Raw genomic sequence first — 25397 nt, forward strand, 5'->3', positions numbered from 1 at the left:
TGCAGGTTCAAATCCGGCTCGGTCTCTATGGAGCTAGCATGTCCTTCACGTGTCTGTGTGGGTTTCATCCCGATGCTGTGGTTTCCTCTCACACTCCGAAGACATGGGGTCGAGGTGGATTGGTGACCCTAGATGTCCCAGAGCGTGTGGCGTCCCACCCAGGGTATACTCCACCTCACCTTGTGGTCTGGGCTTCTGGGAGAGGAAACCGCTGAAGACCTTCGTTAACCACGTGATTAAGGACAGTGGTTTAGCCAGGGTGGGGAGGTGTAGGGTCAGGCCGGATCAAGTTGCAGATACGTCTACCGCAATCGGTCAAGATGAACTTTGCCAGATGCGAGTCGCTTTCGCCTGACAGGTTTGAGAACGTGTTTCCATTCTCTTTGCGAACTGGGCGTTACTCTTCAACTCCTACTCCGTCGCAAGGCGTACGCCGCGTTCGGAGCTACACCGCGGCAAGATGAAGTAAACCGCCGCTCTGTAAGCTGATGAGTTCACGCACAACACGATAGCCGGGAGGGCGATTATTCTCCAAGCTGATGTGACACCAGCAAAGATCTCGAACCCAGCCTCCCTCATTTGTCAGCGTGCACGATGCGTCACTGCTGAAAACCTCAGTTCCACTTCTTCAGAACTGCACTTCCTGTTCCTTCAGATCAGGTAGCGGCTCGCTGCTCGCCACGCCGTCAGCTGGGCCGCACGTTTCGACGTTGACTTTGCCCCGTAGGAAGCCGATTCTCCGGGATCTCCAGCGAAGAAATCCCCGCTACTCTCGAACCGGGTGAGTAAATTCTGCCGGGCGCCTCGTCCTTGGGCTCGTCAAACGGACGGCAGAAGTTCCTGTGAGAAGGAAGCTAACGAAGCCGCCGGGATGCTCGTGAGCTCCACGCGCCCACGTGAAGTGTTTGTCGCCGGAACGCTCGGGATGCTCTCGTTTCCACCACAAACGGAGATGGCGAGTCGCTTCGTTGTTCGGTTACAACTCCCGGCGTGCGCGAGCCCTGAGGCAGGTGCCGCGTTACCATGTGCAGACAGCAGATCTTCATGTTTTCCACACTTGTTGCCAGATTTCCTTTTTTTTCCCTCTTTTGCGGAAGTGTCACCTTATAGTAGCGGCGTCAACTTCAGCTTTAGAAAAGCAAATAAACAGCTTTTTTACCGCCGAATACCGCGTGTTGTTTTCACTACTCCTCGCACGAGGCTCTGGATCTAAGCAGGTTCTCAGAACAGCCCTTCGTGTCTTTTTTGACGCTTATTGATGTTTGTCTCCGCGGTTTTTTTGACCCCGCTGCCCCCGGCAGACAAGTCGCACACTTCGCGAGATGCGATGACGCAGGCGGGGGTGTTTGGAACTCGGTGGAGCTCAGCGCTTCCAGTTTTCTGTTATCTCACATCTCCTATCATATATGTGTCCGCTTGCAACTCTCGTCCTCAGCCTGCGGTAAACATCTATGCATCGGCATGTGACTATTAAAGCTACAGGAATGTTCTGGAAGGGCCAAAATTAACACTGAAAGAACATCAGGAACGTGCATTGTTTGAATCAGCAAGAATATTTTTATCATTATTGCATCCTATTATTAATTTCGCCGTCTGCTGGGATTCACAGAGATTATGATTTCTTTAATTTTATTTTCCAAATTGCATGACTAATCCCTTAAACTGGATACATTGGGATGTTCATGTAAAAATGCACCTTATGCTGCTGTTCTTGCAAAGAAACTCAGATCACGTGTCGCATCTCAAATTTAAAGGTATTTTAAAACGAAATTCTAGGACGTTGGCAACAGTCATAGCATTGCGTTCGGAATGGTCAATGTGTGCAAATGTAATTCTAAAAGTGAAGTAAATGCCGTTTAGCCCGAATAACGAAACACGGCCTGCGGGAAAAAAAAAAGTGATAATTTCTTAGCGGCTAGGATTTTCGGGCCAGTGTTGTTGACCGTGTTATCCTGTTTATGCAGTAAAAATCTGTGCTTAACGGTGCATTTCACCATCAAAATCATCGTTTGGGGTATTTGTCGGCCTGCGTCCTCCTCGCTGCCTCCGAGGCACATTGAGCCATTCCTGCCAATGTCAAACACCGCGGTATCTGCCAAGTGCTACCCAGGGCATGGCGATAACATCACAACCAGCGAGTCGGCGTTGCGCCACCATAATGTTTCACACTCGACATTCATTTGCTTTTACTCGCCGTGCTGCTTTTCCGCTGGAGGAGTTATGATTCTTTAGAATTTAAAATAGGGACCTTTTAAAATAAGAGGAAACGGAGAATGCTAACAGGATGTGCCTCGCAGGAAACCAGACTTTTCAATCGTCGCACTCGTCTCAGGTGGCTGCTTTCTGTCACGCCGGGAGCGCTGGCAGTGAAGGACGCTTCTCGGCGGACAGACGCGTCAATGCCGTCGTCTCACAACAAGCTTCGTACATATGTTGATGTAAACACTCCGGCAATTTCGGGTTCAACAAATTGAACGAAAGGGGACGCAATTTTACCGCAGTAGGCCCGTTGGCCTGGGGCTTGCAGCGTAAGCTACTGCGGCAATAATTTCGTGCTTTTTAACTGCCCGTTTTCCGAGGTTCGTCACCTCGCCGTCGCTAAAATCTCGAGCGAGATGCATCTTCGTTGCGGTGCCGCAGAGCAGCGGTTTCGAGTTACAGTTAAAGAATGTGAACAAATTTCATGCAATCAGTTTGACTTGGCAGACACCTCAAGGACAGGACTTCTACAGCCAAAACTAGCCAGCTTTTCATAATATGAATAGCATGTGACCCTAAATAGCATACTAAACATTCGCTAATCGACACGCTAAAGTCTGGAGGAAAAGCGTCACGTGGAAGGGGGAATTTAAACGGAGGAAAATAGATGTTCAGATACAACTGTACGTAACGTAGATCATTTACCACAGCTTATTTTATCGTCATTTATTATCACTTTGTGTACCATCTTGTTTTTTTGTGTAGAGTTACTGTGCAGTCCCTGTCTTTCACAGCACTCACCGAAGCGTAACAGATACTGCATTTATTTTTACAGAGATGTGTCGCTTAACGGCGGGGATGCGTTCTGAGAAATGAGTTAGGTGATTTCGTCGTTGTGCGAACATCATAGAGTGTACTTATACACACCTAGATGGTATAGCCTCGATCCCAGAGTGTACAGATACACACCTAGATGGTATAGCCTCGATCATAGAGTGTACTTATACACACCTAGATGGTATAGCCTCGATCCCAGAGTGTACATATACACACCTAGATGGTATAGCCTCGATCATAGAGCGTACTTATCCACTCCTAGATGGTATAGCCTTGATCGTAGAGTGTACTTATACACACCTAGACGGTATAGCCCGGATCAAAGTGTACTTATGCAAACCTAGATGGTATAGCCTCGACCACTGAGTGTACTTATACACACCTAGATGGTATAGCCTGGATCACAGAGCGTACTTATCCACATCTAGATGGTATAGCCTCGATCATAGAGTATACTTATACAAACCTAGATGGTATAGCCTTGATCATAGAGTGTACTTATACACAACTAGATGGTATAGCCTCGATCATAGACTGTACTTATACACACCTAGATGGTATAGCCTGGATCACAGAGTGTACTTATACACATCTAGATGGTATAGCCTCGATACAGTCAAGAGACACGGTAAACACAAGATTTATGATGCTGCTGCCGGAATAACACAGCGTACTGTTTACATTAAACCTTTTTATAAGTAGAAAGAGTACACAGTGAAATAATGATTAAAAGTACAGTGTAGTAAATACATAAACCAATAACATAGGTCTTTATTATCAAGTATTATGTACTGTACATAATTTTATGTGCTATGCTTTTATATGACTGCTAGCACAGTAGGTTTGTTTACACCAGCACTGTCACAAACCCGTGAAAAAAAATTCGTATCAACTTGCGACGTCGTAGCCGTCATAACGTCATTGCAATGTAATGTAACACGTTGCGCTACGATGTTATGATGGCAACGACGTCGCTAGTCGATAAGAACGTTTCAGCTCCGTTATAATCTTATGGAACCACTGTGGTATATGCGGTCAGTCGTTAAGTAAAACGTCGTTAAGCGGCGCATGACTGTACTTACCTGTTGACCTGCGATAGTTTAATAGTCTCTGTTTGACTCATCCTTTCAGAAACTCTTCACCTTTTCCCCGGATGGCAGAGACTCAGCATCTCATGCTTTGGACCGTGGTGCTGTTGAATGTAGCCCTGGTCAAGAGCATCCATCAGGACAATGAGACTCTAACTACATCCAGCTCCGGTGAACCTAATGGAACTCTGGGAAGCTCCATGTCCAACACAACTGGAAACAGGCCAGAAGCAGTGCCCACAAAAGGGGAGGGCTTGTCCCTGTCATCTAGAGCAGCTTCTGCAAGGTCTGTGACAACTGGAGACCAACGGCTGACAAGCACCTCTGCTACGGTCCCTGTCGTGGAAACTACCAATGGCCAGCCTACACCCAGCCCTGAGCATTCCACCAGGGTTTCACATGAGCACACCACCAACGTTGTTTCACATTCAGACACCCCAACTTCTCCAAAGTCTCCATCGAGCTTTACTGAAAACCATGATCAATATACCTCGGTGGGAACCACAACTGATGCTGCAACATCGTTTCACTCAACACAGCATAAAGTTTTCTCCAGTGGATCTTGGGATTCAGATCCACAGTCGGCTAGAACCACATCTATATCCCCTGACTCTACTCCACCTGAAACTAACCATACGGTATTTTACTCCACCTCAGGATCAGATGACTCTAACTCCAGTTCAGCTGTGCCTTACGTCCACCCCGGCTCCGTAAACTCGAATTCAGCCTCTCCTAGTTTCACAACCTCATCCACTAATTCCACCAGCTCCTCCAAGAATGTTCTCATCCCCAGGACTAACCCAAAAGAACGGCCAGTGGCTACCACTTCAGTGGACACAAAGCCACCCACTGTGGCCCCTGAAGGAGGTGGTCCATCAGGGGACAAAGGAGAGAGCTTTTGCTCTACAGCCACATCACGCAGGGATGGGCTGGTGTCTCAGTGTCTCATTGCCATCGCCTCATTGGCAGCTGTGGCCACCACCTTCTTAGTCTCCACTATTGTCCTCTGCACCAAGCTCTCTGCCTACAAACACCGGTTCAAAATAATCAAGAACCAGGGCACTGAGATGGTGTGCATCTCCAGCCTGCTCCCAGATGGTGAGGTTTCCCAAGGGAGGCTGCGCATCCCAAAGAGCAACGGCGCGTTGATCCCAAGTGGCGATGACAGCGAGGGGGATGATCTCACGCTCCACAGCTTCCTGCCAGAGAACGATCGCGGCTGAACTCCACCTGGAGGTGGCATTTCCATGAAATCACAGAAAGAAAAAGAGAACTAGAACTTGTGATGCATCCATGATAGGAATCATGAGTTTCTTTCTTATTGTGAACATGCAGGTAAATGACCTTCCGCTTGCAGTATCTTCAACAGTTATCCAGTTATCGCTGGTGCCCAGACTTGACTGGGATCAAGCTGATGATCAGGTCTTCAATGAAAGGTGTTTCCAGTCATCATCTGGCACCAGACTTGTTAATTTCCTTGATTCTTTGCATCTAGAACTTCTGTTCTTCCACCATCCAGAAGGAAAAAAAAAAAAACGATAGTAATGTATATGTTGTATATCTTTACCATAACATCAGTGACTGACTGCTTGTTCGTGCACCATGTAATTCCTCTTCCCCCAACACTTTCACAGTCCCGACCTATGACTTCTTAATTTTCACAAGCTGAAGGTATTTTCAAAAATGTTTTCATGGTTATATAACGTCCACAGGTCTGTGGCTGCTGGTTACTCAGGGATGAAACGACAGCAAATTCTGAACCAAACTCCTATTTAAAGGAAAGACAACAAAGGGACACTTGTCAGAATCCCCCACTGTGCAGAGTTTGTTAGAGGGATTAGTGAGTCAGCAAAAAAACTCTTTACTTTCTACTGAAATGGGATATTCCACAGCGCTGGACGTCAGTTTTAATACCCGAAAAGTGGTGGAAGCTCAGAAACTCGGTCGATGGACAGATGGACCTGGTCACTTCATGGGGTCTCTGGCTGAGTTCAAGCTTCGCGTTCTGTCCTTGTTGCAGTCATTATATGCGAATATATAGTTTTATATATATGTATATGATATATGTAAATATTGAAACGTGGTAAATCCAAAAGTATCCGCAATAATTTGCTTTTGACCAGAGTACTAAAATTTTTGACTTTCCTTTGTACATATTCCCTTCCGCCGTGCCAAAAAAACATTTTAAACCAATCTGGCTCATCGAGGCTGGAAGATCTGCCGTACCAAGTTTAAAAATCTCGTAATTCAGAGCAGCTGTCTTTATCTAAAAGCTATTGCTCTTCTGTCCTGACCAACCTTGAGCCTTGTCTGTATTTGCTTTGGTCTACTGTATATACTCTATAAACAAGAACTTTTTTAATATATACTCGCCAGTTTATAAAATACATACAATTATATTTACTTATTATATTATTAAACTGTAAAAATCTACTCACAGTACATGCATATTTATGAATAGTTATCGTGTACTTTTTTGCCGCCTATATTTCTTCCATATTCGCCTTCCCTTTTTTCTCCTATGTTTACTTAAATTTTGGAGATCATGTATGTGATTCAGGCTCTGGTGGCAAAAAGGTTCACCTTATTTTCTCAGTTGATGAAACTTATGACATTATCGGAAATGTGTAATACGACGTGGACAACGGGACTGTTTCTCTAGGGGTTTTCTCTTTGTTGTGGGGTGTTTCCGCATTTCCTCTAAGGTTTCACTGAAAAGCTTTTCCTGTGAATACGTGCAATGCATAAAAAGTTTCAGTTCTCTTTTTCAGATTTAATCATGTTTTGCACAATACACCGGCCTGACTGTTCTGTGACCGTTAACGGTAATATTTACATTTATGTATTTAGCAGACGCTTTTCTCCGAAGCGACTTCCAATGAACTCTATGTAGTGTTATCAGCCCACACACCTTATTCACCACGGTGACTTACACTGCTAGATTCACTACTTACACTGGGTCACTCATCCATACATCAGTGGAACACACACTCTCTCTGTCACTCACACACCATGGGGGAACCTGAACAGCATATCTTTGGACTGTGGGAGGAAACCAGAGCACTCGGAGGAAACCCACAGGGAGAAAATACAAACTCCACACACGCTGAGGAAGGATCGAACCCATGTCACCACCCAGGCGCTGTGCCGCCGTGCCGCCCCACGGTACGTAAAGCAGCGTAAACCAGTGAGTGAATTAACTGTACGCCGGCTCCTCGCATGTTTGAGTTATGAATTTTCAAAGATACAAAGTTTCCAGTTCATTAATTCCAACTTGTTTCTACAGTTTCTGTGTATTGTAAGTGTGTCCTGTGTTGACACAGCCGGCCAGTAGGTGTGAGTCGAACACACCCCAACAGAACAGGAGTGTGGTGCTGCCTTCATTAAACTCACTTCCACAGTGTTCACAGCTCATCTCAGGTGTTTGTCAGCCAGCGCTGGGGATCGAAATCAAGATGACAAACTTTGCACATGTTCATGGGCTGCACTGGTCACCACCACAGCTGAATAAGGGTTTGCGGAAACAACGGATACCTGTTTTTGCTCATTTCTCTTATGCGTGCAGTCATTTTAATATACACACACACACACACTTTCTGAACTGCTTGTCCCATATGGGGTTGCAGGGAACCAGAGCCTAGCCCGGCAACACAGGGCGCAAAGCTGGAGAGGGAGGGGACACACCCAGGACGGGACACCAGTCCATCGCAAGGCACCCCAAGCGGGACTCGAACCCCAGACCCACCGGAGAGCAGTACCTACTCTAACCCACTGCGCCACCACACTCCCCTATTAATTTAAAAAAATTTATAATAGACTTTTACAGAAATGAGTTTAATAAATTGTAGATACAGTGTGGTACATTGTGTTCGTTTGTTCGTTCATTCGCTCGCTCGCTCGCTCGTTTGTTCGTTTATGGCATAGGAGTTAGCGCTCCTGCCTGTAAACCCAAAGGTTGCAGGTTCAATTCCCACCTCTGTCTGTAATACTCTTAAGAAAGGTCTTTACCTTAAATTACCCAGCTGTATAAATGGGTGAAGAATTGTACGTAGATTAACAGCGTAAGAAATCTCATGTAACGTAAATGTTTATATGTATCTCAAAAAAAATGTACCAGGAAGGTGATCGGGAATCATCGATATTCCGAGTTTCATGCAGCTACTCGTGCGATGAACGTTGGTTCATATGATGGAAACAAAATACCTGCACTTAAGAATCACACGTCTGCATCCAAGTGTCTCTGCTCATGTAATGAACACATTGTATCTTCTATGAGATGTTCGTCGCTTTGGAGAAAAGCGTCTGATAAATGAATACATGTAAATATTTAGACTGCAGTTCATTAAACTCTGCACTTGAATCCCCATCATCACACCATGTTTGTTCGTAACACAAAGGCTATGAACGGAAGTCAACTAATGCCCCTCGTTTGCCTGCTTCCGAAACATCGGTTCTGACTTTCAGCGGGGACGACGAGACAAATTTCCACCTGTACCGCATGAGTAGTTCGTTGGTTTAAAATCGAAACGATCTCAATGGAAAAACACGAGATCTGGGAATTTAAATCCGCAGCAGCGGAATTGCTGCTAAATTACTTAGTGATGAGCTTGCAGAGAGCGAATGCTGTTTTCGAGTAAAAAGTTTCCGTCGAGGAGCGATGGAACGTGTCCTCCAGCAGGAGCCGGGAGGGCGGAGCCGTAGCGGCACGTCCGAGACGCTCTCGGTGGCGGGTTCGAGCCGCGATCCTCGTGACCCAATTGCTGGCCTTCGGGAGAACACTGTTCTCGTTGTTTGAGAGGAGGGCCCACGCGTGTGCGGGTTCTGCCCTTTGTGCAGGGGGTGGTGGGGTGGTGGGGGGGTCTGGAGTTGCCAGTTGGCCATGGTTTGATTGATGGCGAGCAGCGAGTCAGGGAGGCCCCAGGCTACAGTGCGGGGCTGTCATGTGACTGGTGGAGCAGTCGCCTGGGGTGAGGGGTGTCTTTAGAGCCCCACCGAGCCAAAGCACAGATACCCCTCTGTGTGTGTGTGTGTCTCCTGTCCAAGGGGGACAATGGCGAAATCTATCCTGGGTGTGACTCTTATCTGTCTCTTGCACTGATAACAGGAGTGATCATTTTTGTTTCCCCCCCGCTTACATTTACATGTCTCCGTTTAGGAGACGCTTTTCTCCAAAGCGACGAACATCTCGTGGAAAACACAACGCGTTTGTTACGTCAGCAGAAAGAGACACTTAGACGCAGACGTGTGATTCTTAAGTGCAGTTTGTTTCTCTCCACCGTATCAATCAATGCTCATCACACAAGTAGCTGCATGAATATCGATGAATCCCGATCACCCTTCTGGTAGCTTTTTTTTAAAGATAGATATAAACATTTATGTTACAATACTGGAGTAGCTGCATAAACGTTTATCCGGATATGATCTTAAAGTTATGGTGCATGAACATTTACACCTTATACGAATATAGAGATGAAGGGCGAAGTGAGTCTGGAAGAGGTGAGTTTTAAGACCCTTTTTAAATGTGGACAGTGATTCAGCAGTTCTGAGGTAAAGGGGGAGATCGTTCCAGCACAACGGAGCCAGAACCGAGAACCTCCGTGCTTCCAGCTTCAACACATCCCTAACCCTCTAACCATCTGCATGTGATATACAGTGACCCGAGAGAGGACGGAGCCCGGGTGCGAGAAAGAAAAATCCAACGGAAATGAAAGCGGCTCAAAAAATTCTCCCAAATGTCGTGCGCCTTTGAAAATTATTTCCAAATACAACGTTGATATTTGTTTCCGATTAATGTATGTTTACATGTGTTGCTCACGTGTGTTTTGAGACGCAACCCCCTCTTCCCTCCACATGGAATGAGAAGCAGAAGTTTTGTCTGACAAACAGCTCTGGAGCCCAGTCCCTCCCCCCACCACCCCACTGCACATACTGGAGCAGCCGCCTTCCTGCTCCACATCCCCAGATGTGCTGGCAAGACTCCGGCCGCCTGCAGGGTCCTGCACCGACCTGCAAGTGGAGAGACGCCCCCCTCCCCCTCCCCCTCCCCCTCCCCCTCTCCCTCCCCCCACTCTCTCTCCTCCAGCCCACATTAAACCTGAGCCTAATAAGAACAATCTGTGTGTTAACTGGCCGCCACTCTGCCCCGATGGGGAGCACTGGGGGTGGGGGATGGTGGAGCGAGGAGGAGATTTGGCCCATTTTTTCAACTGAGGACAAGTCCTTCAAACAGACAGGAGCTGATGTGAGTTACCGCTGGGGTATGAGAGACACGAGTGGTCTCTCTCTCTCTCTCTCTCTCTCTCTCTCTCTCTCTCTCTCTCCCCCTGCCCCTTTCTTTCCATCTGCCCCTCATCCTGTCTCTCCGTGGGCTCCGCGGATCCCCTCCGCTCCAGAGGACTCGCACCACTTTGCTGCGCTGTGGGTAAGCAAACCTCTTTGCTAAACATGACTCTTGTTCTCCGCTTGGCGAGTGGAAAGAATGCAGTGAGAGACTCCGCGTGTACATGTGCCGTCCTCATTCCGGGGATTCGTGCCTCTTTCCATTTGGCCACAGGTTTTATTAACTTTCGCGCTGAGCGATATACAGTATATGCAGAGATTGAATAAACTGGAACTTTAGGATTCCTCCCGAAACTTTCTCCGCACTTCTTGGAAAGGGACTGTTTCCCTTATAGGGGGTGCAGTGGTGCAGTGGGTTGGACCATGGTCCTGTTCTCCAGAGGGTCTGGGGTTCGAGTCCCGCTTGGGGTGCCTTGTGATGGACTGGGGTCCCATCCTGGGTGTGTCCCCTCCCCCTCCGGCCTTATGCCCTGTGTTGCCGGGTTAGGATCCGGTTCCCCGCAACCCTGTATGGGACAAGCAGTTCTGAAACTGTGTGTGTGTGTGTGTGTGTGTGTGTGTGTGTGTGTGTGTTTCTCTTGTTCTTTTTCCTATGGTGATGCGGTACGGTAAACTTTACACTGCGGTGGAGAGAAGGAGGCTCCGTAGCCGACTCTGTGACAGTAGTAGAGCCCTCTTAGGGGGTTTGATTCATACACATAGACTGGGGCAAAAAGTTGAAGTGTTGGAGTCCTCGCACCCCCCCTTTTCCATAGCAGTGCATGTTCTTGTGTTTCTGGGCTACATCTGCATTTACTCATTTAGCTGATGCTTTTCTCCAAAGTGACTTACAATGTTAAGGTTACAATTATTTACCCGTTTATACAGCTGGGTAATTTTACTGGAGCAATTGAGGGTAAGTACCTTGCTCCGGGGTACTACAGCCGGAGGTGGGGATCGAACCTGCGACCTTTGGGTCCGAAGACAGCTGGTACCTAGATCTGAGAGCGAAGCGGATTCGTTATAGCAGGACAGAAGAGCCGTCATATTGATTTCAGGATTCAGCATATTTGGAAGATAAAGAACAAACAGAAATGTTGCACAGCTGAGATCCAGAACTTTCCACCCCTCTTTGTTTTTAACTGGAACCAGATGTGAGTGCGTGACTTTGAACGGCAACTTGGTGTGATTTGTAATAATAATTAAAACAAATTGCCAGTCGTGTTTCACCGGGGGGTGTCTCTGCTCTGAACCGCGGCGGTACCAGGGTACAGGGTTCCAGCCCAGCCTCCGATGTGCATGTGCCTAGAGGACGGGGAAGGTACTGCTGGGTGGTCCTGCTTCTCCTGGACCAGTGATTCCACCGGGCAGCAGTTTGTGGGTGCGTGAGGTCAGGGGCTCAAGGACGGAAGTCTTTGGCCATTAGCCACCTTCTGGAGTAGCAACAAAAATAATAAATGTTAGAGAACTAGAAGCATGAAGCCTCTAGTGTTGTTTTCTCCTAGAGAATTCGACCCAGGGATGAGCGAAAGGTCCCAGAAAATATGACAATATATTATGACTGACAAGCGATGTGACACGGAAGGACTATGACAGGCAGCCGCGTAAGAGGTGATTTGGCACATCCCTCGCACTCTGCTGCCCGAAGACTGAAGTCATGTAACCGTGTGTCTGTGCGGCCCGTCCGCCCAGGGCAGGAAGCGTCCAGGGGTCGGGGGACGGAGACAGGACGTCGGGGAGGAAATGCACAGTGGGGACCTTGGAAGGATCCCTCAGTTATTTTTCTGGCCCTTTGCACCACACTTTAGCTACACCACAACTCCGAGTCATTAGTTTACATTTATTTATTTATCCGACGCTTTTCTCCAAAGCGACTCCCAATGAACTCTATGTAGTGTTGTCAACCCACACACCTTATTCACCGCAGTGACTTCCCCTGCTAGATACACTACTTACACTGGGTCACTCATCCATACATCAGTGGAACACACACACACACTATGGGTGAACCTGAACAGCATGTCTTTGGAGTGTGGGAGGAAACCAGAGCATCCAGAGGAAACCCACACAGACATGAGAACATGCAAGCCCTACACAGACTGAGCGGGGATCGAACCCACATCCTCTCGCACCACCCAGGCACTGTGAGACAGCAGCGCTACTCGCTGTGCCACTATTGTTCTTCTAGTATAAATACATTCATTCTAATTAATAATTAATTAATTAATTGATTAATTAATTGATTCTAATTCTAATTAACTGATTCTAGTTCTTCCAGAATAAATACATTAATTAATAACAGGCCACAAACCCCCACTTTACCCCTCACTAACCCACAGCTGGTCACCCAAACACAAGCCGCTCACCTGGACCGACTGCGATCCCTGAACTATTTTTCCAGGTCCTGTCTGCTCATCTGAGCTTTGGTACAGAGACGCTGTAAAGGGGTAAAAAAAGTAAAAGTAAATCCCCAATCACAGCCCTTATTTATACAGCTGGGTAATTTTACTGGAGCACTCCAGGGTAAATACCTTGCTCTAGGGTACTACAGCAGTAGGTGAGATGTGAACCTACAACCTCCACACCCAAAGGCAGCAGCGCTGACCCCCCAGCCGCCCCTCCTGGAGTGTATGTACATGTTTCTCAAAAATTACAGTAATCAATTTACAACAAATACCATAGTAAATCATTTTTACTGTAAAACAATAGCACAGCTATTATTTAGCTTTTAATTTTGTTGCTGTTATATGATTCATGTCTGATGATTTCATCACATCAAACAGTCTGAGGCTTTTTTGCAAACCGGGATCTTCTGTTTCTCTTCCCGTGGCGTTTGATTTTCAGTTCTGCTCGAGCGCGTCTCCGTCGGCCGAAACGCGGTGACATATTTAAGGAGGGCGTTGAGAAATAAATACAACGTTCCGGATTTGGTCACCGTTGGGGGCGGGGGGGGGGGGGTGGCACTGGGGTAGTCATTGCGGCGTGCGGCGAGATGGGGGCGGCGCACGAGACGTCCTGTCGAGCTCTGAGAAATTTGTTCGACATGGCATCGTTACGTCTCGACGCAGGAAACAGAAGCTGGTTGAGGTCGATGCTCACGATGAGAATGATATGCGGGATCCCAGTCTGCTCTTATTTATTTGTTCCTGTCGCTCCGTCCTCCGCCTGGCGCACCTTCGCTTGGGTCTCGTCTCGTCAAACTCTACGGATGCATCATGTGTTTGGCACGCTGTTGTTTTCCGCTTTCGCTCTGTCCAATTACGTCTCACGCCGAGGCTGAAAACCTCTAAGTGCAGAGTTACAAAGTCTCCCTTTAAATTTAGTTACATAAGAGAAGCTTTTCTCCGAAGTAACTTCCAATGGATACTATGTAGCGTTATGAGCCCACACACCTTATTCACCGCGGTGACTTACACTGCGTCGCTCATCCATACATCAGTGGAACACACTCTCTCCGTCACTCACACCCTATGGGGAACCTGAACAGCATGTCTTTGGAGTGTGGGAGGAAACCAGAGCACCCAGAGGAAACCCACACAGACACAGGGAGAACATGCAAACTCCGCACATACTGAGCAGGGATCGAACCCCTGTCCTCACAAACCCCCCAGGTGCTGCGAGACAGCAGCGCTACGCGCTGTGCCACCGTACAGTTACTTTAAGCCCCTCCCACAAAATATGAGTAAACAGATGCACGAATGCAGAGGTGAAAGTGGCTGTAAATGTCCAGTATAATTTCCAGGCATCTCGTGCCCTAAAAAAGTTTAACCTGCAGTTTTCTCTCAACATGAGGCCTGCAGGTTGCTGCTCCGGAGCGGTTTTACTGTAGTACCCTTGAACAATGAGTGTAAATAAAATACCCAGCTATATATAGAGATGAAATCCTGCGTTGCTTTGAATAAACGTATCGAATAAGTATCAAAGTGATTTATTTGAGTATTATTTTCTGAGCCTGTTTGGATTCCATGCGAGCGAGTTACTCCTGTAAGCCTCTCACGTTGGCTATAACTCCGCGGTTCCGGTACGGTTCTGGTCGGTGTAACGGTACCGCGGTGCAGCAGAACCAGCAAAGGCGTTCAGTGTAGATCTATGTGAGCAGCGGCGGTGGTGTGTGGGGCCAGAACAGCTGCTGTGCAGAGCGGAGGAAAAAAAACAAGAGTGTCGCTTCCTGCCGGCCCTCACAATAAATCCTATTCTCATCGCCGGCGGGTTCCGGTCCGAAAACAACACGAGCGCGTCCGGCGGGTCGGCCGGAGACAGGCGCTTCTGTCTGGAAGGGCGGACGCTGGGGCCGAACAAAGATGTCAGTCGACACCTGGCCGTAAACAAAAACACCCATCGGTTTCAAAGAGATTAAAAATAGATGAAGAAACGCAGCTTAGTGGAGAAGCCGAAAGTGAGCCAATAATATAGAGAAAAAATATTCAGAACAAACAATATACAGGTGGTCCCTGATTTACGACGGGGTTACGTTCCGCGAAGCCCATCGTAAGTCGAAAATATCGTAAATCGATTTTTAATACACACCTCTGTGCGACAGACTGGGAGATGTGGATCGCTGTCGCTGCCCAGCATCAGAGGGTATTGTACCGCATTTTGCTTGCCTGGGAGAAAATCAAAAATTCAAAATTCGAAGTATGGTTCCTACCGAATGTCTATCGCCAGCTCAACATCGTAAAGTCGAAAAAAATCCTAAGTCGAACCATCGTAAATCAGGGACCACCTGTGTTCGATACGTACAGGAGCTGGTTGCCCACGGTGCTACGTTTCTCCGCCTCTGGCTGCCTGATGGGCCCACGCACAAGAGGTCTAAAATGAAAGGCCCAAACGTGTTCGAGTCTGACTCCGATGTGGTGGAACGAGGTCCCTCTGTCCCTCAGCACTGCTGAGTCCTTCTCTACATTCAAGAAGGGTTTCGAAACTCGCCTTTTTCCGATTCACTGCTCCCCTCATCTCCTATGTGCTCAATAAATGTGTACAGTATGTACTATGTTATCCGTCTAATAATATAAAACCCTAAATGCAACTACATAATGTACACCGCTTCATACCATGGTATGTGACAAATTGACTGTAGTCAAGAATGCATCCAAATGTCTCCTTCGGTTGATGTGATGCACTTTTGTATTTTTCTATAAGGTGTACGTTGCTTTGGAAAAACGCATCTCCTAAACGAGTAAAAGTAAATGTAAATACAGTTGACCCTTGAACAACGGGGGGGTGAGGGGCACTGACCCCCCCCCCCCCCCACAGTCAAGAATCCACGTATAGCTTTTGACTCCTTAAAAACTTGACTACTACCAGCCTACTGTTGAGCGATGACATAAACAGTCAATTAACACATGTTTTGCATGTTACATGTATATATACTGTATTCTTACAGTAAAGTAAGGTAGAGAAAAGAAAAATGTTATTAGGGAAATCATAAGGAAGAGAGAATACATTTACAGTACTGTACTGTATTTATCGATACCGTAAATTTACGTCGACCGTTTACAAGATCGTCTGTCTGTCTGTCTGTACCTACATCAATATTGTCTGAAAGTGCGTAAGGTGGAGAATGTTATGTAGTGATTAGAGCTGTAGGCTTTGAATCTGAAGGTTGTAGGTTCAATCCCCGCTCCTGGCTGTAATACTCTTGATGAAGGTACTTACTCTCAAGTGTACCAGTAAAATTACTCAGATGGGTAAATAATTCTAACCTTAATAGTGTAAGTCGCTTTGGAGAAAGGCATCATCTAAAGGAACGAATGTAAATATGATACAAAACAGTGAAGATGTTATACATGACAAAACAGACTAGTATCTACATATATTTTACGCATTCACGTCAAACCTAACTCTTTTTTTTCGATATTTCCGGGCCGCGCGGTTCGTCTGCGAGTTTTTTTTCAAATTGACGCAAATCTCCCGAAAATTTTCCAGCGTATTTAGGGAAAAAAATCCGTACAAGCAGACCCGCGCACTCCAAACCCGCGCGGCCCAAGGGTCGACCGCACAACCTGTCGCGTTACAGTTTTGCGTAAAAAACGCGTGAAAAATGTTGTGTCTCCCCGCCTGCTGCAGCTCTCCTGAAGCACCATGCGACTCTCCTTGACTCTGCACCTGAGCTCCACGTCGCTGCTGCTGTTTTCCAACATCTGCGCCGGCGCCACGCCGCTGCCCTTTAACGCGTCCTCCGAGGCCGGGGGGGAGGCGCGGCCACGGGGTTCGGCCCCCGCTCTCTTCGCCACCCGCGGCCCCGCCGGCGCGTCCACCGCCGGGGGGCTTTCGCGGGCCGTTCCCGTGGAGGAGACCCTCCTCGGCCGGGCGGCCGGCTTCCTGCGGGAGAACCTGCTCCTCAGCATCGCCGCGCCCTCCCTTCTGGTCGCCGTGATCGTCCTGCTGTGCTGCGCCTCCGCCGTGGGACGCAAGCGCAAATCGAACGCCTACTACCCGTCCTCCTTCCCTGCCCAGAAGTACGTGGACGAGAGGGACAAGGCGGGCGGCGCCGGGACCTTCAGCGAGGTGCCGGAGAGGCCGGCGGACTCCCGGTGCGCCCGGCCGGTTGATTCGGCCAAGCAGCTCCGGGCCGACATCAGGAACGCGGCCAAGAACCTGCGGACCCCCGCCGGAAGTCCGGCGGGTGAGACGGGAGGGAAGGAGACCCGTCCGCAGCCCGCAGAGGTCAAAGGGTGGACGGAGAGGCCAGCGGCAGCAGCGAGCGAAGGAGCGGAGGGAGGGGACGTCTCTCCAGGCCAGGAGGCTGAGATGAGCAGGGCGCCAGAGGAGCACCGCTGTCCAACCCAACCCCAGGATGCTCTACTCGACCCCGCGGAGGACGCGACGCTCGAAGGAGACGGCTTCGGACAGGAGGCCGAGAGAGACGAAGCTCCGACGCAGGAGGCCCGGGAGGAAGCGACGACGTCGCCGCCGGGACCCGCGCAGAAGGATGAGGCTCCTTCGGTGGAGCTGATAACAGCGGAGACGGCAGCCTTTTGACGAGCGCCCGGAAACCGTCAAGCGTGCGGACACCTGACCGGAAACTTCTTTACGCCGCCTTAGAAGCCCTTAAAGTTGTCCAACTGCCAAAACAAAGAATTGATTTCATTCCTTTTTTCAGGCGTCGCTACTTTGTTCCCGTCCTCCTTACCCAGTTTCCGTCCAAAAGGGACCACAGGTTGGACACCGTGGTATGAAATCAGTGACCTTTGTACTCCTGCATCAATCACCTGATGGCTTCTCATACTTTTTGACCTCCGCTGGATGAGCGGTGCCATTGGCGGAGACCCACGCTGTACAGGTGACAGGTAACGACAGACACCATTTCTGTGTGGCAAAAAATCATTTTCCTACATTGGCACATCCACTTTTTACACAGATCTGTTATTCGTTCAGATATTTACACATTTACATTTATTTATTTCACACACTTTTCTCCAAAGCGCCTTCCAATGAACTCTATGAGGTGCAATCACCCCACACACCTTATTCACCGCGGTGACTTACACTACTAGGTACACTACTCACACTGGGTCACTCATCCATACATCAGTGGAACACACACACACACTCTCTGTCACTCACACATTATGGGGGAACCTGAACAGCATGTCTTTTGAGTGTGGGAGGAAACCAGAGCACCGCAGTGACTTACACTGCTAGATACACTACTCACAATGGGTCACCCATCCATACGTCAGTGGAACACACACACCCTCTCTGTCACTCATACACTACGGGGACCCTGAACAGCATGTCTTTGTAGTGTGGGAGGAAACCAGAGCACCAGAATGAAACCCACGCAGACATGGGGAGAACAAGAACTTCTTTACGCAAAACAAGAGAGTAGAAATGTTCTCTCCAGTGGACAGTCCATCCTATTTACATCTATTCTTTTAGCTGATGCTTTTCTCTAAAGCAACTTACAATTATTTACCCATTTATACAGCTGGGTAATTTTATGGGAGCAATTTAGGGCAAGTACCTTATGCAAGGGCAGCACAGCTGGAGGTGGGGATCGAACCTGCGACCTTCAGGTCCAAAGGCTCTAACCGCCGCACTGCCAGCTGCCCCCTTTACTCTCCATATGTGTACTACAACCAGTGCTCTGTCTTTCAGTGTCATTACATCGCTCTACGAGGACTATTAGGACGAGGTTCTTTCGCTCTTGTGCTGATAAACAGGTGAAGACACACCTTCGCTGTCGGAAAAAACGGTATTTGTGCGATACAAAATGATTGCCCGTCTTGTACATACTGTATGCACCACAATTTTTTATGCTTTATGAGGACTCGCGAGGGCTCTTGGATACGGCCGGACTCCCAGCGCTGCTGTTGGACCCTCGATGAAGGTGCTGGTTCTGGATTTCTTCAGTAAAATACAGAGCTGAGTAACACTGCAGTGGAATGAGATGAAAATACGCGTGGCGTCACACGACGATCCGTTGCTGTATTTCGTCTTCTGCTTGTTCCTCCTCGCTCGGCATCGAACGAACGGGTCGAGCAGAAAACGCAGGAACCCCGAAGGCCAGGTGGCCACTCGAACGTCACATCCGGTTTTCCGAACGCGCTTCCTCCGTCGAGTTCGGCCGAAGGAGCTGAAGAGCGGCTGCTGTTCCGCTCCGCAAAGGCCGGGAAAATAAGCGGGTTTCCGCACGGTGGAGACGCGAGTGACAAAAGGCGGTTTTGGATTTAGTTGCTGGTTATTTGTTCAGAGAGGCAAATGTGTGTATTCATTTTTAATTTTTTTTTTATTAAAAAAAATTTGATGTTTTTAAATCAAAATGTCATAATGGATTACGTAATACCCCTCAACACTGGACCGAGTTCCTAAGTGTATAATGTATGCTATTAAATTAATTCATTTCGGAACATCTGCACATGACGCATCTGACATGTAAAAGTGATGTAACGCGTTGCTGTGGTTTGAGCTCAACAACTGAACCCATTATGACTAAAAAGTGACCGAACTGAGTAAGAGTCCATTACCGGCATAATGGTAACTTCTACACTTCCAAAATTTAACTGCAATTCCAGCAGCACTTGCCTAAATTTTTCTTCGTAATAAAACCTCAGATAATAGCTAATAAGGCCTTTTAAGAGAGAATTATAATAGTCCAACTCATTACTTCATTCAGGCTGCCAGCCTGACTCATATTTTATACAGTATGTGCCGCAGGACAATTGAGAGATGAGAATCAATGGTTCTATCATCACATTTTATAAAATTAAAGTATGAAGGGCTTTGAACTAAGGGGGATGTGGTGGCACAGTGGGTTTGACTGGGCCCTGCTCTCCAGTGAGTCTGGGGTTCGAGCCCTGCTTGGGGTGCCTTGCGACAGACTGGTGTCCCATCGTGGGTGTGTCCCCTCCAGCCTTACGATTTGCGTTGCTGGGTTAGGCTCTGTCTTCTTGGGACAGGCAATTTCTGACGAAGATGAGTTTTGACCTAATATTTCAACTATGTAGTATCTTGTCCAACACAAGCCTTGGTACTACACTTGTATGCGGAAAAACTGTAGTAACACCGCTTTTCGCGACACCAAGTTTTCAAACTCTTTTCTGAACAAGTAAATATTAGTATGAATTTATTTTACTCGTGAAATTTAATTCTATTTTCATGAACAGCTCACACAGTTCAGGATCTTAGTGTTCCTCTATCTGAGAAATGTTGGACACGACACTACACGGGCGGCGATGCCAGTTTATCTATTAACATGAAGCAACATTAAATTCTACTTCCAAATGACCAAAAAAATTGATTTCCACAACCTTCTCTACAGTGTTGTGGTCCTCTTACACGTGCGAAACAGTGCCGTCCTGCTTCTGCACATCAGGTGCCACAAGAGAATGAACAGTGGAGCAAAAAGAGAGTCGGAAAAAGTATTAAAAAGCGTTTCACTTTTATACTCATTTGTGCCACAAAACTGCTCATGAGTAAGCAACCGATTGTCAGAATCTGGTCACTTTTAGTTTGCAACCAGGAAAATCTAGGTAATGGTCACATGCTTCTATTTTTCCACTGGGTAGTTAAATTTCTCTAAGTCTCATATACAGCTACAGTAAATAATACAGTGAATGACACCCATCTGCAAAAACTCCACGACAGTGTTCCATGTCTTGCTCCCTCTCCCCTTCACCCTCCCCCCTCAGTATTTCGCTGCCAGTTAAGGGTGACTTGTATGAACTAAAGGTCATTTTTACCCTGCAATGGAGACAATTTAGAAAACAGAAGTGGAAAAAAAATGCTATTAAATATAAACTGAGAAGTGTCTGTATCTTTGAAAATTCATAAATCACAATACAAGCTAAAAGTGTACTGTACTTGAAATAAATCTGGTGGCCACACATCTAACACAATGTCTCCATCTAGTGGACAAACATATTTCAATACCCATTTTTTTTTTCTTCCATGTCAAACATCTTGGTGATCTTGCTCAAGCACTACTTTTATACCATTTGAACTTAGGACCAGCGAGCATATCATTTTAGATGCTTTATTACTATTTTAACACAATCATCACAACGTGGTACTCTGTCCAAAATGTTACAATGCCAAGTAGAAGTTCAAACTGCAAGCTGCATTTCTTGTCTCTTGTATTACAGCTAGAGAGGAAATGCAATTTGAGCTCTAGAACTGCTCATGGGATGGGTACACAGCACAGGAAGCCATCTGTCATTTCCAACTCTCTCAAGCTTCATCTTTCAGAAAAGAAACACAATAAATCCACACACTCATACACACGTGCACAGACTGCTACAGCTTTTATGCCTGACAATAAGGCTTTAAAATACCAATCACCTCATGAGCGATTTTAAATTGTGCGTTAACAACTGGAAAGATTGGGAGGGGGAACCACATGGTGTCCGCCTCTGACGGCTGAGCTAATGAGGGAGGACCGTGGTTCGGGGTGTGAGGAATAGGGGCGGAGGTGTGTCATCTCTTTAGTTGCTGACTTTCACAGCCTCCTCGTCCTTCTTCTGCTTCAGCCTGTAATCGGCCAGCGCTGCTTTGATCGCATCCTCTGCCAGCACTTATGGGGGGGGGAAAAAAAGAAAAAAAAGAGACAAGCTGTGACTGTTTTTCAGAGATGTTACATCTCACCTCTTTTGATATATGCAAGTACATAACCCTAAAAAATAAAACTCTGAAACCCTGAAAGTCACTGCAACAACTTTGAATACAATTTGAGCATCCTGTAAGGTAATACAGTGAAACCAAACCATTAAAAATGTTTAATGAAAAAATACCAGGAAATAAAATGTCACATGGAACTCTGACAACTGGGTAACTGTAGACAAATCACATATACAGAAGCCAACCACAGAAATACCAAATTTAATAAAAAGCAGAAAGAAAAATAACATACTAGAACAATGAAGCTTGACTGGAGGAAGACTCAGTTCCTTGGCAATTTCTGTGTTCTTTATTTTCAGAGCTTCGTCAATCTTTAAGGTACAGGAAGAAGACATACATGTGTTACACAGAATAACAAACACAGAAGAACAGGAAATGAGTTAACTAGCAAATAAAGATTATTATTGGAGGAAATTATGCAAGAACACAGGAAGAAAAAGTCAAAAAGATGGAGGAAATAGTGCCAGGGAAGAGAAAAGGAAATTTGTCAACTCACAGACTTCCCCTTAACCCATTCGGTTGCCAGGGAGCTGGAGGCAATTGCGGAGCCACAGCCGAACGTCTTGAACTTGGCATCAACAATCTTGCCCTCGTCGTCGACCTCGATCTACGGGTTGGAAAGTGTGTGGGCAGAGTTTACCCAAAACCTCACTGCTGTGTAAGTATCCTACGTACATTAAGAGATGCCTTACACTCTACTTGGGAGCTCAACCCCAAACACTGAAGAGTAAATATGGCACAAAAAAGGGAACACTGAAAGGGTGGGGGTGGGGGGCGCTTACTTGGAGTTTCATCACATCCCCGCACGCCGGAGCGCCCACCAACCCGGTCCCCACGTTCTTAGCATTCTTGTCCAAAGAGCCGACGTTCCTGGGGTTCTCGTAGTGGTCCACCACCTTTAAGACAAATCAGAAAAGGAAGTCTACGTGTCCCCAGGCGTCGAACGGTTCACCTCTGCTTGTGCTCATAACCGTGCTCAACTGTGCTCAAGGCTACATCATGTTATGCAACAGGAGATTTTAACGTTGCATAACAAGTCAAAATAAATAAATCAAGACAATGGCGCACTTTGGCGCCATCGAAGCAGTAGGGGCTGGCTTCTGAATTCCCCTCAACTCTTTCTGCTTTTCTGGGTTTCAGGACAAAAGTGCTGAATCATTCTCGGTAGTCTGAGGGCACTGAACATAACAGTGGAAGCGCTTCATACTTTCTAGGCACTAAACAAGCTTTGGCTCCATGTGAACCCAAGCAGATGGCAACGGATTAATTTGTCTCATTAGACTAATCCGATTACTGTGTGTTCCGGCCCCAAAACGAACACGGACCAAATTCAGACTGGGTACCTACAGCAAACAAGCTTAGCGAGGTTTAGGTAAAAAGATCCGAGAGGTACACAGACGCACACAATGTGACAAGGCCTCCAGATCTTTCCATCAGGAACGGTCATTACTCTCATTTTCAACACAACAGTGTGTGACACAAGTGCTTAATTAAAAAAAAACAAAAACATTCCCTCAAATCTCAAAACCACCAAAATCTATGGGACCACAAACGCCAGGCTTCACGTTCTCTTTGCGGCGAATACAAGCTGCTACCATGTTTCTGGATTAACGTCACTGACGCAATTGATAAAAAAGCCGCCCTGACATCCCGCACGTCACACAGTGAGCGTCTTACAGTGGAAGCTGCATTTGTTGTTTGTTTTTTTTTTTGCTCCCCAGAAATGTCATGTTATCTTAACAACAATATAAATGTAACGGGACAAAAGCATTTTCTACTGACAACTGTGAAGATGGATGACAAAGTGCCACCAAGGAGGAGGACTGTCCAAGATCACGATAGGGCTGCAGTGATGGACAGTGGTGACGGAGAGCGGACGTGGACAGTGATGATGACAGCAGTGATGGATAGTGGAGGTGGACAGCAATGGGCAGCAGGAATGGACAGAGGTGGTGGACAGCAATGGTGGACAGAGGAGGTGGGAAGTGATGGACAGCAGTACAGGTTGAGTGCAGTATGTGAGTCTGATGAAGATCAAAATCATCAACTGTACCTACATGAACTACCCAACATATGTAACAGCTAGTTAGTTAACACTCGAACAAGTGCCAATAAGATTAGTTACCCAGTGTCCCCACAGTGAGTGTCCAAGAGCCCCTGTCCATCGGCCCCTTTAAGCACATCCGGGCACCTTGCAGCGTCAGCCCAGGAATTAAGGTGAAGGGAGAACTGACCTCCCTCACAAACCCTCTCATCCTACAAATATGAAATAAAACTTCCAGAAACTCCAAGTGGAACCGGCGGAAAAATAGTGTTTTAAATGTTTAGTGATTTGACGCTTCGGTAAGCGGTTACAAGATGTATAACGTCACAAGCACGACTAACAGACACGGGTCCAAAGCTTACTTTTAAACGATGGCGAGCTGCCTGCTGGTTAGTTGCAGTAACTAATTAAGACCGCAAAGTTGACACTCAACTACGACACACACGACCGACGCATTCAGTTAGCGCCGTATCAAAACAAAGCGGCGAACGCGGTCTAAACACTCCTGTTCACTGCTTCAGCAGACGGATAGGGTGGAGTTTTACTTTACCTTCTTGTGGTAGGGACACGGAAACTTTATCTCTGGCGCAGACAGCCGTCTGCTGACGAAAAGCAGAGGAGAAACACACCTCTTCATAGCCGCGCCCGCCATCTTGGCTGAGTATGTAACGCAGCTCGTGCTGCCTCCGCAGGGAAAATAACCACAACTGTACAGGGCACCAAATAAAGGGCGGGGCCATTGAGTTGTAGTCCAATCAGACGTCGATACAGTCGGAAAACCACACCCACTTTAGCGGAAAAGGGAGGGGTATTGAAGCCATCTGTGAGTGACGGAAAAGTGCGCATGCTCGGTTGCATTTTACTTGAGTTCTAGTGCCCTCTGCTGGCAGGTTGTAGTAGTGCTGCGGCCCCAAGCGGTAGTGTTACCGTGTATTTTGGATTTTACAAATAGATGCCATATAATTAACCCTATTTTCTTATTACATAAGTTTAAATTTAGGAGTTTAAAGCATTCCTTTCACCTATTTATGAAAGAAATGAAACATTACAAGAACCGTATTGTAATTTCTTAAAACCCCAAAACTGCCAGAACTGTCCTTCTGCTGACATTTTTTGCCTTATCAGTGATAAATAAGGTTTGATTGTTGATCTATCTATCTATCTATCTATCTATCTATCTATCGATCTATCTAGTCATTTCTCTTTGTTATATTCCTTCTGCCATTATTTGTTGCAATATCTGTATCTGGTTCCTTGTTCTATTCATGATTATAACTTTTGTAACTTCTGTTTTTTTTTTTTTTTCCCAGTAAATTAGAAAAAGGCGGTCAAATGTTGCACAGACAGTTTTCAACATACATAAAGGTTTCATTCTGAGCTGGATCTCAGCCACACCGCTGTGTAATATTGGATTTTGTGACTATGATAGATAACAACAGTTAATATATAATCAACCTTATTTTCTTATTGCCAAATATTACACACTACAGAAGTGTCAATGCAGTAACTCAGTGCCTTTCTTCCCTGTTTCACTATTTTGACTTGTAAAAATCCTAAAGTTGCGAGAGCTGTGCGTCTGACATCTTACTGCATTTGCGATGAATAACTCAATTTTATTTATTATTTGTTCCCCTTGTATATTCATGTATTTATTTTTCTATTTATTTATGTTTCTTCCTCTGTTGTATTTCATCTGGAGTTGTTTGCACAAGTGAGGTCCAGAAAACTTTTGAGATCTGAGGTCAAATCAACAATGGCTGGCAGCGCTTCCAGCGGTGTGTGTGTGTGTGTGT

The 25397-nt window shown here is 46.7% G+C and overlaps 3 protein-coding genes across 3 annotated transcripts; 2 read left to right on the top strand and 1 right to left on the bottom strand.

Moving 5' to 3' along the window:
• Positions 1–414: 414 nt before the first annotated feature.
• Positions 415–6516, top strand: selplg (selectin P ligand). Its single transcript, XM_018750850.1, has 2 exons — positions 415–781; positions 4168–6516. The coding sequence occupies exon 2, from the start codon at positions 4190–4192 to the stop codon at positions 5345–5347; it is 1158 nt and encodes a 385-aa protein (XP_018606366.1). The 5' UTR covers positions 415–781; positions 4168–4189; the 3' UTR covers positions 5348–6516.
• Positions 6517–10349: 3833 nt separating this feature from the next.
• Positions 10350–17874, top strand: LOC108933058 (transmembrane protein 119-like). Its single transcript, XM_029253104.1, has 2 exons — positions 10350–10545; positions 16509–17874. Exon 2 carries the CDS (start codon positions 16524–16526, stop codon positions 17421–17423), a length of 900 nt encoding a protein of 299 aa, XP_029108937.1. The 5' UTR covers positions 10350–10545; positions 16509–16523; the 3' UTR covers positions 17424–17874.
• A 3031-nt stretch (positions 17875–20905) lies between these two features.
• iscua (iron-sulfur cluster assembly enzyme a) lies at positions 20906–24313 on the bottom strand. Its single transcript, XM_018749006.1, has 5 exons — positions 24155–24313; positions 22343–22456; positions 22057–22167; positions 21793–21871; positions 20906–21456 (listed from the first exon to the last, which is right to left on the bottom strand). The coding sequence occupies exons 1-5, from the start codon at positions 24254–24256 to the stop codon at positions 21368–21370; spliced, it is 495 nt and encodes a 164-aa protein (XP_018604522.1). The 5' UTR covers positions 24257–24313; the 3' UTR covers positions 20906–21367.
• Between the last annotated feature and the right edge of the window lie 1084 nt (positions 24314–25397).

The sequence above is a fragment of the Scleropages formosus genome, chromosome 6 (assembly GCF_900964775.1).
Source record: "Scleropages formosus chromosome 6, fSclFor1.1, whole genome shotgun sequence".
NCBI lineage: Eukaryota > Metazoa > Chordata > Actinopteri > Osteoglossiformes > Osteoglossidae > Scleropages > Scleropages formosus.

What these genes read in the sequence shown, in the direction of transcription:
- selplg (XM_018750850.1), top strand. Translation starts at nt 4,190, where the DNA reads ATGGCAGAGACTCAGCATCTCATGCTTTGGACCGTGGTGCTGTTGAAT.
- LOC108933058 (XM_029253104.1), top strand. Translation starts at nt 16,524, where the DNA reads ATGCGACTCTCCTTGACTCTGCACCTGAGCTCCACGTCGCTGCTGCTG.
- iscua (XM_018749006.1), bottom strand. Translation starts at nt 24,256, where the DNA reads ATGGCGGGCGCGGCTATGAAGAGGTGTGTTTCTCCTCTGCTTTTCGTC. An exon ending in GGGATGTGATGAAACTCCAA is followed by an intron (nt 22,168 to 22,342) that starts GTAAGCGCCCCC and finishes TCCAACCCGTAG; the next exon opens with ATCGAGGTCGACGACGAGGG. An exon ending in AATGGGTTAAGGGGAAGTCT is followed by an intron (nt 21,872 to 22,056) that starts GTGAGTTGACAA and finishes TGTACCTTAAAG; the next exon opens with ATTGACGAAGCTCTGAAAAT.